At 52.8% G+C, this 13,987-nt stretch overlaps 1 protein-coding gene across 4 annotated transcripts in view; it reads left to right on the forward strand.

Annotated features, from left to right (window-relative positions):
- Positions 1 to 187: 187 nt before the first annotated feature.
- Positions 188 to 13,987, forward strand: part of EPHB2 (EPH receptor B2) — an 89,280-nt gene continuing 75,480 nt past the window's right edge. For 2 of the 4 annotated variants that reach the window (XM_072353971.1, XM_072353970.1), the window contains exon 1: positions 192 to 374. In XM_072353971.1, coding sequence (XP_072210072.1) covers positions 290 to 374 — 85 coding nt within the window. In that variant the 5' untranslated portion in view covers positions 192 to 289. Of the gene's footprint in view, positions 375 to 13,987 lie in introns of all 4 variants that reach the window. The other 2 variants (XM_072353973.1, XM_072353972.1) reach the window with 2 other exon arrangements.

The following is a 13,987-nucleotide window of genomic DNA, read 5'->3' on the forward strand; positions in this document are numbered from 1 at the left end:
CGGCCCCGCACCTCCGCCGCTCCCCGCCGCCCCCCGCGCCGCCGCCGCTCCCCGCTCCTCCGCCCTCCGCCCGCCGCCCCCTCCGGCAGCGCGGCGCCCCCGGGGCGGGGAGGGCGGCGCGGGGCGCTCCCCCGCGCGGCGGCGGCGGTGGCTCGGCCCGGTCGGGGCGGCGGGGCCGGCGGTGCGCTCCGTGCCCGCGGCCGTGCCCGCGCCGGCGGCGGCCCCAGCCCCAGCGAGGGGGCTCGGCTCTGCGCTCCGCCGCCTCCATGGAGCTCCGCCGCCGCTTCTGATGCCCGGCCCGGAGCGCACCATGGGGCCGTTGTGGTTCTGCTGTTTGCCCCTCGCCCTCTTGCCTCTACTCGCCGCCGTGGAAGGTAAGGAAGGGGCCTTTCCGAGGTAGAACCTCTCTTTATGATGATGATCGTTCTTATTTTGCAATATATATATATTTTTGTTTTCTTTTTTTTTTTTTCTTCTTCTTTTTTCTTTCTCTCTTTTATTATTATTTATTTAATTAATCGAGGGGTGGCCCTCGGCCCTCCCCCTCCTTCCACGCCGCACCCCTTCCTGGGGGTGTGGGGTGTAGTGGGGAAGGGGGGGGGTGGGGAAGGGGGCGAGAAGGAGGGAAGGCGAAGTTTTGGGGAAGTGCTGCCCCAGGTGGAGCCTTTCCCCCCCCCCAGCCCCGGCCCTTCCCTTCCCTCCGCCATCCCCGTACCGAGATGGGCATCTCCCTCCGCGCCTCCCGCTGGGAACCGCCGAGCTCCTCTCTCGGGGATGCTCGGGAAAGCCTTTGGGGTTCCCCCCCCTAAGCAAGGCCAAATGCATCCTCCAACCGCTCCCCCGTAAGGGACCCCCCTGGGCTGAGACAAAGCAGAGACAGCGGCAGGTGGGTGCGTGGCCGAGGGACGGGTGTACGGCCGAGGGCTGGATTCCCATTAAGGGCTGGCTGTATGGCTGGGAGCCCCACGCCGGGTTCCCATTTTGGGGTCCCAATGTATCACATCCCGTCCATGCCTGCGGTGCCGTGGAGGTCGAGGGGGCTCCGTAGGGCTGTGCTTTGCTGCTATGTTGGGTGTGGAGGTGGTGGGAGACGTCCGGACGGTGTTTGTCTGGAGCAGTTGGATGAGGCACCATTTATTAAGTTGGAGTTTTGGGAGATGACTCATGGGTTGGCCGGCTATACATCGTGATATTTACAATATGGGGGCTTGGCATAAATAGGACTATTTACGTTGCAGCGGAGAGCGCTAGCCAGCTATGCTATTCAAATGAGCATGGTATGGTTTTAATTAGGGGTCGGTGGGGGGGGGGTGTGATGAGCGCGTTTGTGGGAGCACATGTCCAAGTGGGATGTATGGCCTAAGCTGCCCACAGCAGCCACGTTCACAGCGGTGTCCATGCTCAGAGCCCTCGGCCATGCTGGATCATGGGGACACCCATCCTGGGTTGGGGGCTGGAAGCTCCTGTGGGGATGTGGGACCCCACCAGGAGGTGTTGGATACTATGGGGCCGTTCCTTTGCTTGCAAACAAGAGGAACGGATTGACCTTCCCACCACCGTGGCTGCAGGGCTGGGTGTGGAAATGGGGATGGGGAAGGGATGTGTGTGGATGGGGGAGGTCAGCGAGGTGGTGGACGTGAGATGCGCTCCCAGCAGTGGGGATGCTGTGGGGTGAGAGCTGAAGGTCTGCGGGCCGTCCCCATCTGAGGTTTGAGCTCCTCGCAGGAGGTTGGCTGTGCTGCATCCTTCTGCCACGTTCTGCGTGTCTTGGGGCTGTGCGAGCCACGTCCCGGCCTTCCTCTCCTTCTGCAGAGCTGATGCTGCAGGAGAGCGTGGGCTGAGCTCCCTGGGTTCCTCTCTGCTCCATCCTTCCCTTTGGGAGCTGCCATTTCAGGCACGGCGTCCATCTGCTTCTCCTGATGGACCCCATCGGTGTGGGCAGCGACTCCAACAACGGGTGATGACTGAGGACACGGCGGCTGCAGCCACCTCCCATGGTGGCAATGTCACCATCACGTTCCCCACCACGTCCACGGCCAACATGGGGAGAGCAGAGCTCATCCAGCTCCAATCTGTTGATTTACCCAGGGAACGTTCCTCCTTGAGCCCCGTTTTCAGCTCTACTCCAGAGCTTTGCCGTAATGCTGCTTAATTTCACCATTCAGTCTCCTCCTGTGCCTCAGTTTGCCTAATTACAAGGCGTAAAATAATACAGGCGTCCCTCCCAAGGGAGCTGCGAGGTTTTGTTAATGACCATGACAAAGTGCTTTGGGATCCGTGGTTGAAAGCGCAGCGAGAAGGCAGCCTTAGTCAGTGCGCGTGTGTGCGCCGTGTTTATTTATCTACGTGCTTTATATTTCTCTGTGCGCTGTATATTGCCGTGCGTTTAGCAAACCTTAATTAGAAACAAAGCCGATAGGGAAGGACATATAAACAGGAGTGTGCATGGAAATTGGAAGTTGATTACTCCATGGCCGGCAGAATGCGTGTCCTGGGATGGGGAGGAGCTGCTTTTGGGGGTAAAAATGTCTCTGCTGAAAGGAAACGTGGAAAGAACGTGAGGCATAAATCAATATGGAAAACAGGGAGGTGGATGACAACGTACATAAAGCAGAGGGGGAAGAGTTGCATGTAGTTGTTCAGGCCGTCGCAAGGTATCTGTCTGTCTGCGGCTGGGAAAGTTCAGGCTTATGGAAGGGGAAGGTTTTGTGTGTGTGTGTTTCTGTTTTTTTATAAGAAAGAAATTCAAGAACAAAGGAGTGCTGGAAGGGTCTGGATCCCACACCACACCATTGGGAACGGTGCTGCTATCGCTGCCGGCCCTCTTTGTGCTGCTGCTCGCATGTGCTGCTTGCGTGGCACGGCGTGTCTGGAGCAGGGATGCTTCCAAGGTATTTCAAGGGTGGGGGCGGGGGGGGGATGATGATGATGATGGGAGCTGTGAGTTTGAATATCACACGGCAGGGGAATGAAATGAAGGCACTTTTCACCCCCTCTTTGGAGTTAACTTTTAGTAAACCTTGCAGTGCTGGCAGGTTTCCCAAAGGGCTGGAGGAAAGCCAGCTCTGTGCCAAAAAAAATGTGGGATAGGAGAAATGAGATGGCCTTCCTATCTGTTAGGGCATGGGGGGCTGTGGGACGTGGGCAGGGGTCCTGTTGCTGCTGCAAGCTGGAGGCAGGAGCTGCTTGTATGGTTGTAATGGAGTGTAGTGTATGTAAGACACATGATGTCTTATTGAGCTGTGTGCACGTGCTTGGGATGGGGTGTGCTGTGTTCTGTGTGTGTGCTACAGCAGATTGTAATGTTCAAGTGCAGTCTTCCCTCTCGTGCCCGTGTGGCCCTGGACTGACCCATTGCAGAGCTCTTCCACCACCTCCTCCAGGCCCAGAGGGGAGCAGTGCCAATTAGCTCAGCGCTTGGTTTATCCGGTGCTGAGACCAGGTTGGAAACAAATGTTGTAAAACTTCAATGAGGTGTGGAGCAGAGACCTTGGTTTTGGGTCTGTGATACCTCTCTGTGTGCTCTGCCTTCCCCCACGGCTCCATTCCCTGGGTTAATTTTTGACGAGGTGAATGCTGCATTGCATACGCTGGGTGCCCAGTTCAGATATCCATGTAGTAATTGAGGGACTCTCTGCTTCTCCCAGTTGCTCCCAGTCCTTGCTGTAATTCCAGATAGGTTGATCCAAGCCCAGGGAGGGGGTGCTTGAAAGAGATGCTTTGGGGACAGGGCTATGAGGAACCAGCTATGGGGACGTGGCTTGGAGTGGATGTGCTCCGGAGAAGGACTTAGGGGGATGCAGGTACAACAGCAGCACCTTGGGGATGTTACTGAGGGGTTGGGAGCAGGGGTCTGCTGTGCTGAAGGATCTGCCTGCACTCGTTGTTTGTGTACACATACCTGCACCGGGTGGACACCGGTGTAACTGCAAAACCTGCTGGAGAAGCTGGATAAATAACCGGGTCCTCAGCTTTCTGCTTTTGTACCAGCACAGCCGCAGCGGTGATAAATGAGTTTGAGTCCAGTGCTTCTGCCCCAACATGCACCCACGGCCCATGCTGGGCTGAGAGGTGGGTGCTTGTGTGTGAGCCTGTCCGGGAGACCAGGCATATGAAGTTCCAATCTTGGAGAAAATGAGCTCTCATCTTCTTCTGTCTCGCTGGAAACACGGCTGCCCATTCCCTGCTGCGTGCAACAGGGAGATCCTCGAAGGCAAAAGTTCAGCAGTGAGATAAGGGGGGAAAGATGGGGCCTCCTGTGATAACAGGCTGACGTGTGCAGGACCTGGCACTCGCAGCAGGGATGTGGCTCTTCGGGGCTTTGCAGAGGTGCATCAGTGCTAGGATTTTATATTGCTGCTGTGTGTCTGTGCAGGATGGGAGGTGATTTGTGCCAGGGTGGAGGTGAGGGAGGACAGGAGCATCACACCGTGCTGTCAGCCCCTCTGAATTTCAGTGCTCTGTTACCCCTCTGACCCGAGTCATTGCCAAACGTTAAGGGAGATTAAACAGGCTCGGAGGGCAGAAAACGCGGCTCTAATTGCAGATGGTGCTCGCCTCCGTCGAAACGGAATCAATGTCACAAAGGGGCGTTATTCAGAAATTACAGTTTTAGTGACTGTGAATAATTGCAGCTCTTCAGAGAGCCCACGAGAGGAGGATCTCTTGTTGGAGTCCCGGACCGGCTCCATGGGAGCAGCTGTGCTGCAGCTCAGTGCCGTCTCCAGGTGAGGAAGGAGAGGAAGGGCTGGTGAGCTCCAGAAGTTCATTAATTAGGTTTAAATTACCTTCTTTTCACTTCAAGCTTTACCTTATTCAGGGGTGGGCACTGCATCCACAAAACGACAGCGAACTGGAGGCTGTCAGTGGAGGGGTAAGGATGTGCTTCAGAAGGTGGAAGTGATGTCTAAAAGAGAATAGGAAGCAGTGGGGTGGTGGATGTGAGCCCTTATATGGCAGAGTAAGAGGAGTTTTAAGAATAACTTGTGGGGAAAAAAACAGCCAAACAAACCCCAAACCAACAGAAAAACAGAAATCAAGGTGTGTGTGTGGGGGGGGGAGTTAAAAATAGTTGGAAAAGAGCAATTGAGGACAGTTGATATTTCCCCCTTCAAAATGGGAGTGTTTGGGGATGGGGGGTTTGCAGAGGGGCTGGAGTGTCTGCAGAAGGGGTCACGTTTTATAGAGTGAATGGGTAAAATGGATGTTGGGGCCGGAGCAGACAGGGCATATGCATGCTTTAAGCTGAGCTCCCTGGGTGATCTCGGTAGCTCCAGACTAGTAATTTCAGAGCAAGGGCGCTCTTATGGATTAAAATCTGCTTAAAGGAGGGGAAACAAAGAGTCATTTTTCCCAATGGATGGGGGTCAGCGTGAGGCTTGTGCTTTGCAATGTATTTCTAAGCGTGCGAGAGAGGGGTGGGAACTGCGTGGCAAGAAAGTTTGCAGATTATAGGGAATTATTCAGTGGGGTTGGAACTGGGTGTTCTTTAAGGTCCCTTCCAACCCAAAAGGGTTCTGTCATAAAAAACAACTCAAAGGATCTCATGACACTGGATAACCGGGCTATAAAGTGGCAGATTAGACGTAGTCGGCGCTGAATGAAAAAGGGATTCACATGGAATAGAGAAAAATTACCCTAAACCCATGCATGCACAGTGGCGGGTCTTTAAATTACTTATTAGCATATTACGAAAGAGATCTTAAAGTCATTGTGGATGGCTTCTTTGAAAGCATGGGCTCAGAATTGCTGGGAAAGGACAGGGGGTGGCTGTACAGTGGAGGTGGGTGGACCTGGGATGGGGTGTGTGAAAGGTGATGGGGGTGGTGTGTTTTGTTTTGCCTCTCTGAGTTGTGTTCTGAAGGGGCACTGATGAGGGCAAAGGGTTTCTGTGTGGATCTCTGCCTCCTTGTTGGTGGGCATGATGGAGCTTTGTGGGCTCTCTAATAAGAGGGTCTCCCAGCTGACCCAAACCTTGAGGCCTTGAGTGTTGAGCTCTGGTTGTGTTTCGCACCCCTTGCAGCCCAAGCAAGACCACAGTCTGTCTGGCAGACACCTCTGAGCACTTCCCTGCACCCTGCTCCATGTATCAGGGGGTCGGGGCCTGTTGTGGGGTGCAGGCCTGCTTTAGGTGAGGCCGAGGGAGCAGCGAGGCCACGGCAGGGCCTGCTGCAGGAGGAGCCATGCTGCAGCGAGGCCTCCGCCATCCCATGGCCGCGTTCCCAGGGTCAGCGCCTTCCCAATCCCTGTGGGCCCCAACCCCATGGGCTGGGGGTAGCGAGGGCAGCTGGGCGTGCGAACGGCCCCGAGGTGGAGGGGATGGCATGAGCAGCACAGGCTCGTGCTCCCAGGGCCAGACAAAGGGAACAATGGGCTCGGCAGCCCCATTCCTGGGCTGCTTGTGGCTGGCTGCCGAGCCTGTGGGGTGGGAGAGGAGGGGGAGGTGGCTGTGGGGTGGGCAGCGAAGGGCTCGGCTTTGCTCTGCTCCCATATGAGCTCTGAGGGTCTTTCCAGTGCTCTGCTGGTCCACAGATGGGGCAGCACCACCTCTCTGTGCAACCTGCCTCACCATCCTCTGTAAAATACTCCTTCCTTACATCCGATCTAAATCTCTGCATCTTGGAGTTCTCTTCCAACCTTGTGCTTCTATGATTCTATGATTCGCCCCTTTTTTAGTTGGAAACCACTTCCCCGTGTCCTGTCACAGCCGACCCTGCTGAGGAGTCTGTTCCCTTTCTTACAGCCCTTTACAGGCTACTCAGCTCCCCCCAGAGCCTTATCACTCCTGCCAGGATCATTTCTGCTTGGGTCCACTGTTCTCTGCTCCCTTCAGGCACAAGACAGTGACTGGTGCTCCTAGGAAGGAGGTAGCAGCATCCTTCATTGTGTCCATCCGCAGCCAGCAAAAAGTTCCTCATGTTTGTGTCCAGCCTTTGATTTCAGTGTTGGGTTGTATGGGATGAGGGTGACGTGAATCCCCGGGCTGATGGAGGAGGACAGCGTGGTCTCAGATGGATGCAAAGGCATAAAGAAAGAGCAGCTCAGGAGAGGTGTGTGCAGTGGTGTGAGCCTGCAGGCTGTGCACACCACATGCTTGGGTGTGAGATAGGCTTGGAACACGTTGAGGGGTCACATCTTGCTGTGTCGAGGTTACAGTCGCGTTTTATGATTTGCTTTGCTTGTAATCCTGTTTCCAGGCTCCAAGACTGTAACTCGGAAACCTTTACCGTGAGCCTCACTTAATAAATCTTTGCCTTGTTTTACTTTTTAAGCCTGCCCTGCTATCAGGGGACAAAGCAAGCAGGAGAAATGCGTGAGCTGGGGGCAGCATGGATGGAATAAAACAAGGTGTAGGAGGCGGCTGGGTGCGCTGCCTGCAGGGAGAGAGCGCTGGCCAGGCTGCAGAGAGTTAATTGTGGCATGCCAGCTTTGGGAAAGCATTTCCTGCAGCGTGTCTCTCCTGCAGGATCCTGCACCCCACGAGCTGCGTGCTCGCCTCTGCACAGCAGCGCAGGTGGCGGGTTTTGTGCCTGTTTGCAGCCTTTGTGTGCACGCCCCAGCTTGCAAGCTGCATGTGTGCACACCGAGGTAGCACCTGCGTGCTGAGTGCAGGCAGACACACGACTTGCCGAGCTCCAGGAGGAAATGCAAGCTGGTGATTTGTGCCTTGTGGAGGGGGAGCAGAGAGCGGCTGGTGCTGTTCGGGGCACAGGGATGGCTGGCATGGACTTCTGGGGACAAAGCCTCACTCCTCTTACCTAGCTTGCAGTTTGCTGGGTAGCCCCAGCGTAGCTGGGATCTTCTGGGCTTCTTCTGTCCTCAGCATGTTAGCACTGCTGGGGAGGTTTGGAAAGGATAAACACAGAAGTGTGCTTGATGCTGTGTGGAAATCCCCTGACAGCAGACACATAGCAGAGCAGCAGGGGCACTGGCATGGGTTGCAGGAGCAGACGGTGCCAGCTGCTCCAGAGGGGAAGGGGTGCATGTAGGACTGCTGCTGTACCTTCAGGGATGCTCTGAGTTCCTGTGCCATGTCCTCGGACAGATGCAGAGCAGTCGGGAGCAGGGTAGGCACAGGGAAGGTGCTAATTAGGATGTTGGCAGTGTTAGTAGGGGTTGGTGTCTGGCTAGTGGGAGGTGTCACCTTCCTTCCACCAGGCCTATGGTAGAGATGGAGAGCAGAGAAGCTGCCAACGATGCTTTTTTTCCCCTCTTCTTTTTTATTTTACCCCCGTGTGCCTTCAGATTGAATAGCTGCCATGAGATTTTGCTGTGACTGACACCTGTTCTGGCTGCAGAGCGACAGCTTTTGATAAGCACGGATCCTCTGGAAGCACTGAGCTTGCTGGCAGCTGCTCCCCTTTGTCGTCTGGGTCTCTGTGCTTGGGGCTGGCTGATGTGGCACAGTGGGTTTGGGGCTGCAGGAGGTTTGGGAGTGGCACAGTGGGGAAATAAGCATTGCCAAAGAGGGACCAGCGAAGCCTTTGCCTCCCAGGTAGGGTCTTGTGCCAGAGGAAGCAAAGCAGGTCACCCCCAAGCAGAAGTCTTGCCTTGTAATTTGCGTGGCCTAAATATGACCTGGGCTCCCTTTTGTGGGTGCTGAGCCCTTGGAAAGCTGACCTGGCCTTCTGCCATGTGTTTGGGAGGTCCTTGGTGTGTGGGCTATCCAGGGAAAACTTAAAACGGGAGTTACTTGGCTGCTGGGGTGTCCTGCTGAGGTCAGCCCTGGGTGTGCCGTCCTTTGGCCTTGAGTTACTTGGTGGCCAGAGGTGCTGAGAAGGGCCAGCCCCTTCTGTGGGTCTCCTGGCAGGGATCATTGGGGCTCTGCAGGAGCACAGACCCCTCCTTTGGCTTCTCAATGTCTGGGTGTTGCTTTGCTTCTTGGCAGCATTTGGGCTTGGGTGTGTGGAGCGTGGGCAGCCCCAGATGTTTAAGGGCTCTTCAGCTTTCCCCTCCTTGTCTTTCCCCATCAGAGGACATTCCCTGCTTCCTCAACCAGTGTGTCTGACAGCACCCAGCTCCGCAGCCGGCAGGTTGTCCCTTGTCATCTCTCATTGTTATCCAGAGGGCTGAACGCACTGCCTGGATTTCATCAGTTCCCATCTCTCTGCACAGGGTATGTCCAGGAGTCCAGGCTCAGTACGTTGCTGGAGGGGTAAACCACGCAGATGTTAATGGCATCAGGTGACAGCATTAGAAAGCACTCGTGAGCCTCCTCCCGTTGGCTACAGGAATGTACTGCAGGCTCTTTGCTGGACCAAAATTAAACTGCTGGCAAACTCCCATGCCACATAAAGGGAGCAGCTGTGCATTGAGGGACATGTCCCTTTTCTGAGGATGCTCAAGGCAGGGGTTCTGAGGTTGTGAAGTCTTAAACTGGGTTATCACCGTGCTGAAAAAGGGCTGGAAATCAGCGTGCTCCAGAGTTTGGAGTGTGAAAGGCCACCATAGAATCACAAAGTTGGCAAGGATGTACAAGATCATCTCCAACCACCCTCCCATCACTGTTGCTACTACAAGCCACTAACCCATATCTCATAGCACCATGCATGGCCATAGGTCAACAGGAGCCTTGGGAGCCCACCTGGAGCAGGTGTGTGCTGGCATGAGGGCAACCAAACCGATGGATGAGTCAGCAAAACAAAAGTAAAATGAAGCCTTTGTTCTGTAACAGTTGTATAACAATAAAATGAAACGAACGCTGTGTTGGAACTGCCCGATGGCAGTTGGTGGCTTGGTGCCCGCTGGTTCTTACGTGTCCTTGCTCTCTGAAATCCCACTCATTACGTGTCCTACTCATCTGGTGTTCCTAACCCTGCTCCCCAAGTCCCCGTGGAAGGCTCAGGCCGTGTTTATGATGGCAGTGAGCTGAGGGGTTCTTTTTCCCATTTCACTCCAAATGAAGCCACCTAACCAACAGCAAAATGTTGTTGCTATTGGGTTTGGTTGGTGTGTTAGGATGGAGGCTGTGTGCTGCTCCCAGGGCTGCTGCTTGGAGGGAAGGATATGGAGCCCCGTGACACTCGAGTGCATATTTTTTGCAAGAGCCATTGCATCTCCTGTATCCAGCTTCTGGTACCCAGAATGAGTCCTGGGGGAGATCATCCTTTGAACCACTCTGGACTGCAGCTTGAGATCAGCACAGTGACTGCCACGCTGCTTTTATTTGGTCTCTTGAGGCAGCAGAAGCTGTCAGAGGTGCAAGCAGTGATGCTTGCAGTGGGAGCAGCCGTGTCACCGATACGGCAGCGGGGCCCAGCGGCCTTTAATGCTTGGAATAGTTTTCTCACTTGCATTTGCAGGGCTCCGACAGGGATGAGACTTGCTGGTCTCCATGGTTTTATGTGCCATGGGACTGTGCCAACAGTTTAATCACAGCTGAACCCTCATAGAGCAGCATAAAAAATGTTGTAGTTGGGATTAGGTTACCCATCCTTCCTATAAAAGACTCTATAAACAGTCCATCAAGCCCAAGAATTCCTCTGTTGGCTGTGAGGTCTTTTGCTCTTAATGGGTCTGGCATTTGCTTTGACTAAGTCTTTTGGCGGGGGGGAGGAGGCAGCGTGTTAGAGGAGCCCCCAAAGAATGGCTTTTCTGCTTGCATTAGTGGGGGAACCCAACTGGGCTGACTTGGCAGAGGCGGTGTTGGATGTCAGTAGAGCTGGCTGGAGCTGCAGGGGGTAAGAGGCAGTGGTGACAAGCCCAGAAGGCACTGACAGCAGCAGCTGCTCCCTCCCCATTGCTAGGGGATTTTTCAGGATGGATTTGCCATTTGCTGGGGTACTGAGGAGTGCTGCCAACCCTCGGGGTGGGCAAGAGACTGCGAATGTCCCTTTCCCATCTTCCAGCACATCTCCACCCCTTTTATTTTCTTCTGCTGTAGTTTGATCCTGTTCCCTAAAGCTCTTGAAAACCCTAAAACACAGGCTGGGCAGTGAGCAATGTCTTTGTAGCACACTTTATATTACTTATAGGGTCATGCCCCTGCCACGGTTTGCTTTAGAGAACGATTTGATCAGTTGGAATACTGGAATAAAAATGGTAGTTGTAATGTAAGCTGCTGGGAAGACCCCCCTCAGACAGCATCCTGTAGAGGGCAATTCAGTCCACCTGTCTAGGGTGGCTATTTTAGATCTTCCTATTTGTCTTCCGAGGCTCTTCTCTCTCTGACATTACTATCTGTAGAAAATTAACAACTCCATTAGAGCAGAAGCATTATTTTTCCATATGGCTAACATCAGGGGAGGGGAATCCCACATCCTTTACCTGAGGATGCTCTGCGAGTCTGGGACAGCAGTAGATATTTCAACACGAGTTTCCTTCATCCCTCTCCAGCTGTAAGGTGAAAATGAATCCGGGGCCAGATCCTGCCAAACCCTCTGAGGTTGGCGGAGCTTGGAACAGCTGTATGAAACCTGCCAGCTAATCAGCTCCTAATCCCTTCAGCATGTTTTTGGTGATGGGAGGAGTGCTGCTCTGCGTCCCCGTGCCACCGTCACGCCTCCTGGTTCAGTGCTCTGAAAGCCTCTCGCCTCTACATGGTTACCCTCACCAATCAGACTTGTAATCTCAGTGAAGAATGAAATCAGATTTGTTTGACAAGATGCGTTTCCTGTAGAAGTATGTTGACTGGTGCTAATTATACTCCTGTTCTTTAATTCTTTATGATTTGAATTACGGCAGCGTTTTCATTATTTTCCCAGAAGTGATTTCAGCCTGAGCGAGACCTTGAATGCTCACGATTTCACTGCATTGTAATCACAGTGTAACCGCTAAACTTCATCATCAAATAGAATCTCTGAGGTTGGAAAAGACCTCTGAGATCATCGAGTCCAACGTCCACCTACCACCAGTACTGCTCACTAACCCGTGTCCCTTAGTACCACTTCTAAAGGTTTCTGGAACACCTCCAGTGACTCAACCACCTCCCAGCACATCCCATTCCAGTGCCCAGCCACTCTTTTGGAGAAGAAATTGGTCCTAATATCCAACCTGGTCCTTCTTTTGCATCGAGATGCTCCTGTATTATTGTCTTGAAGGGCTCACCAGTTGTTCTTAATTCTCCCATTCATCCTTTCATGGAATCTCTTAGGTTGGAGGTTACCCTAAAGATCATCAGTTCCAACCCCCTGCCACGGACAGGGTTGCCGACCTCTGGATCTGTCTTTCTTGGGATCCTACTTGCTCATTCTTGAAGCCTGATGGTTCTGTCCCTGTGAGCTATGCCTGGATTTTATAGGGCTTTCTCCCAGTTCCCATCTCTGCACTAAGGGACATGGTTAGTGGGCATGGTGGGGTAGGCTGATGGTTGGGCTGGAGAATCTTGGAGGTCTTTTCCAACCTTAATGATTCCATAAGTGGTTATGATGGGGATGGGTTTATGGTTGGACGCAATGATCTCCATGGTCTTTTCCAACTGTAATGACTCTATGATTCTATTATGAGCTTTGCTACTTCAGGGTTGGTTATCTCCTACTTTATACTTCTCTGGGGCTCACGGCTCATCCATTTTTCACACTGCTTTTGCCAAGTGGAAGTCTTTAGGAAGTCTTCTCCCTTCCTGAGTGCTTCTGAGCTTATCTCAGTTCCTTTTGGCAAAGGAGAAGCACAGGACTGCAAATAACTGGGTAGGTTTGCTCCACTGCCCGTTTTTTCATGCCAGCACTGGAGCAGGTCTGGGGAGCTTTCTTGTGGTTTTCTTCCAATTAGAAGTTAATGACTAGTCCCCAAATCTGATTTTTCTACCTGTTGTCGAGGTGCCTTAAAGGAATTTCATGTGGCCACGGTTCCATAGGCTTGTTTATGAAAGAGTCACATCTGAAACGTCCAGAAATGAAAACAAATGATTGCTGTTGGCCTCTCATAGCCTTGTCTGTGTAGCAATGAGCTGAGCTGTGGTCTTGATGCATTCATTCGGGTTGTGGCCAAAGGCCATAGACTGGTTGGCCCATGGACGTCCTTTACAAAGCATTACAAAGAACTGCAGCAAATGAAGCTCTGATTGTGCGTAGAGCAAAAAAGTAAATGTTTCTCTTGCTTCCTGGTTGACTCTGCTTGGAATTTTTCTAAGATCTGGAAAATTATTGCAATTAGAACATTGGAGAAAGGCGTTTCAGGTTTGGCCTGTCCTCCTTTTGGTCAGTGCAGACTGTGATCACCAGCACCGGGCCAGTTACTTGCTTCCAGTCCAGTGATTCAGCCCTCTTTCCACATCATTACGAGGTATGAAATTGTAGACCTCAGGGTCTTTAATGTACTTTGTGCATTAAAATTATGTAATGAGCTTGTCCTCACCGATTGCAGGGCATGGTGTAGCGTAATGATGACAGATATTGACGGGTACCAGAGGCACCAGTGTTTCAAAGCAGCGTGGGAAGCAGAAATCTGATGTTGGGAGCTGAGTTGTTGGCTGTGTCCATCACATACATTTGTTGGTTTCTCACCAGGGAGGATCTCTGGTGGTTTGGGTTGAGTTCAGTTGACTTGATGTATTGCTGCGGGTTGAGGAAAAAGAGTCTTTTTAGCATCTTCTGAAATCATGCCCCGTCCTTGGATGTACCCAATGCCATGGATGGGGCCCAAGGCATCCTGATCTGGTGGTGGGCAAGCAACCCACAGCAGAGTGCTGGAACTCAATGATCTTTAAGGTCCCTTCCAACATAACCCACTCTATGATTCTATAGCCCTGAGCACGCTGTTAGGACAGGAGGCTCCTCCTTACCCATGCCTTGCTGTCTTCGTACATCTGCTGAATTTTTGCTCCATAACACAATGAAGAGAAAGTAATGCATTTTCTTTTTTTTTTTTTTCCTTTTCCACCAACTAAGTTGTAATACTAAACAGATGGGCATTGTGGAGTAGGCAGAAGGGATTGTGCTGTCAGTAGGATGGAGTTCCTACTTGCGTGGATGGTTAATGTGGAGATAGGTCTTAATGACGTGGCGGAGCCTTTCCCAGATGGTATTTTCAACCAAGCTTTCTACAGACA

This window comes from Excalfactoria chinensis, chromosome 20 (assembly GCF_039878825.1).
Source record: "Excalfactoria chinensis isolate bCotChi1 chromosome 20, bCotChi1.hap2, whole genome shotgun sequence".
Classification (NCBI taxonomy): Eukaryota; Metazoa; Chordata; class Aves; order Galliformes; family Phasianidae; genus Excalfactoria; species Excalfactoria chinensis.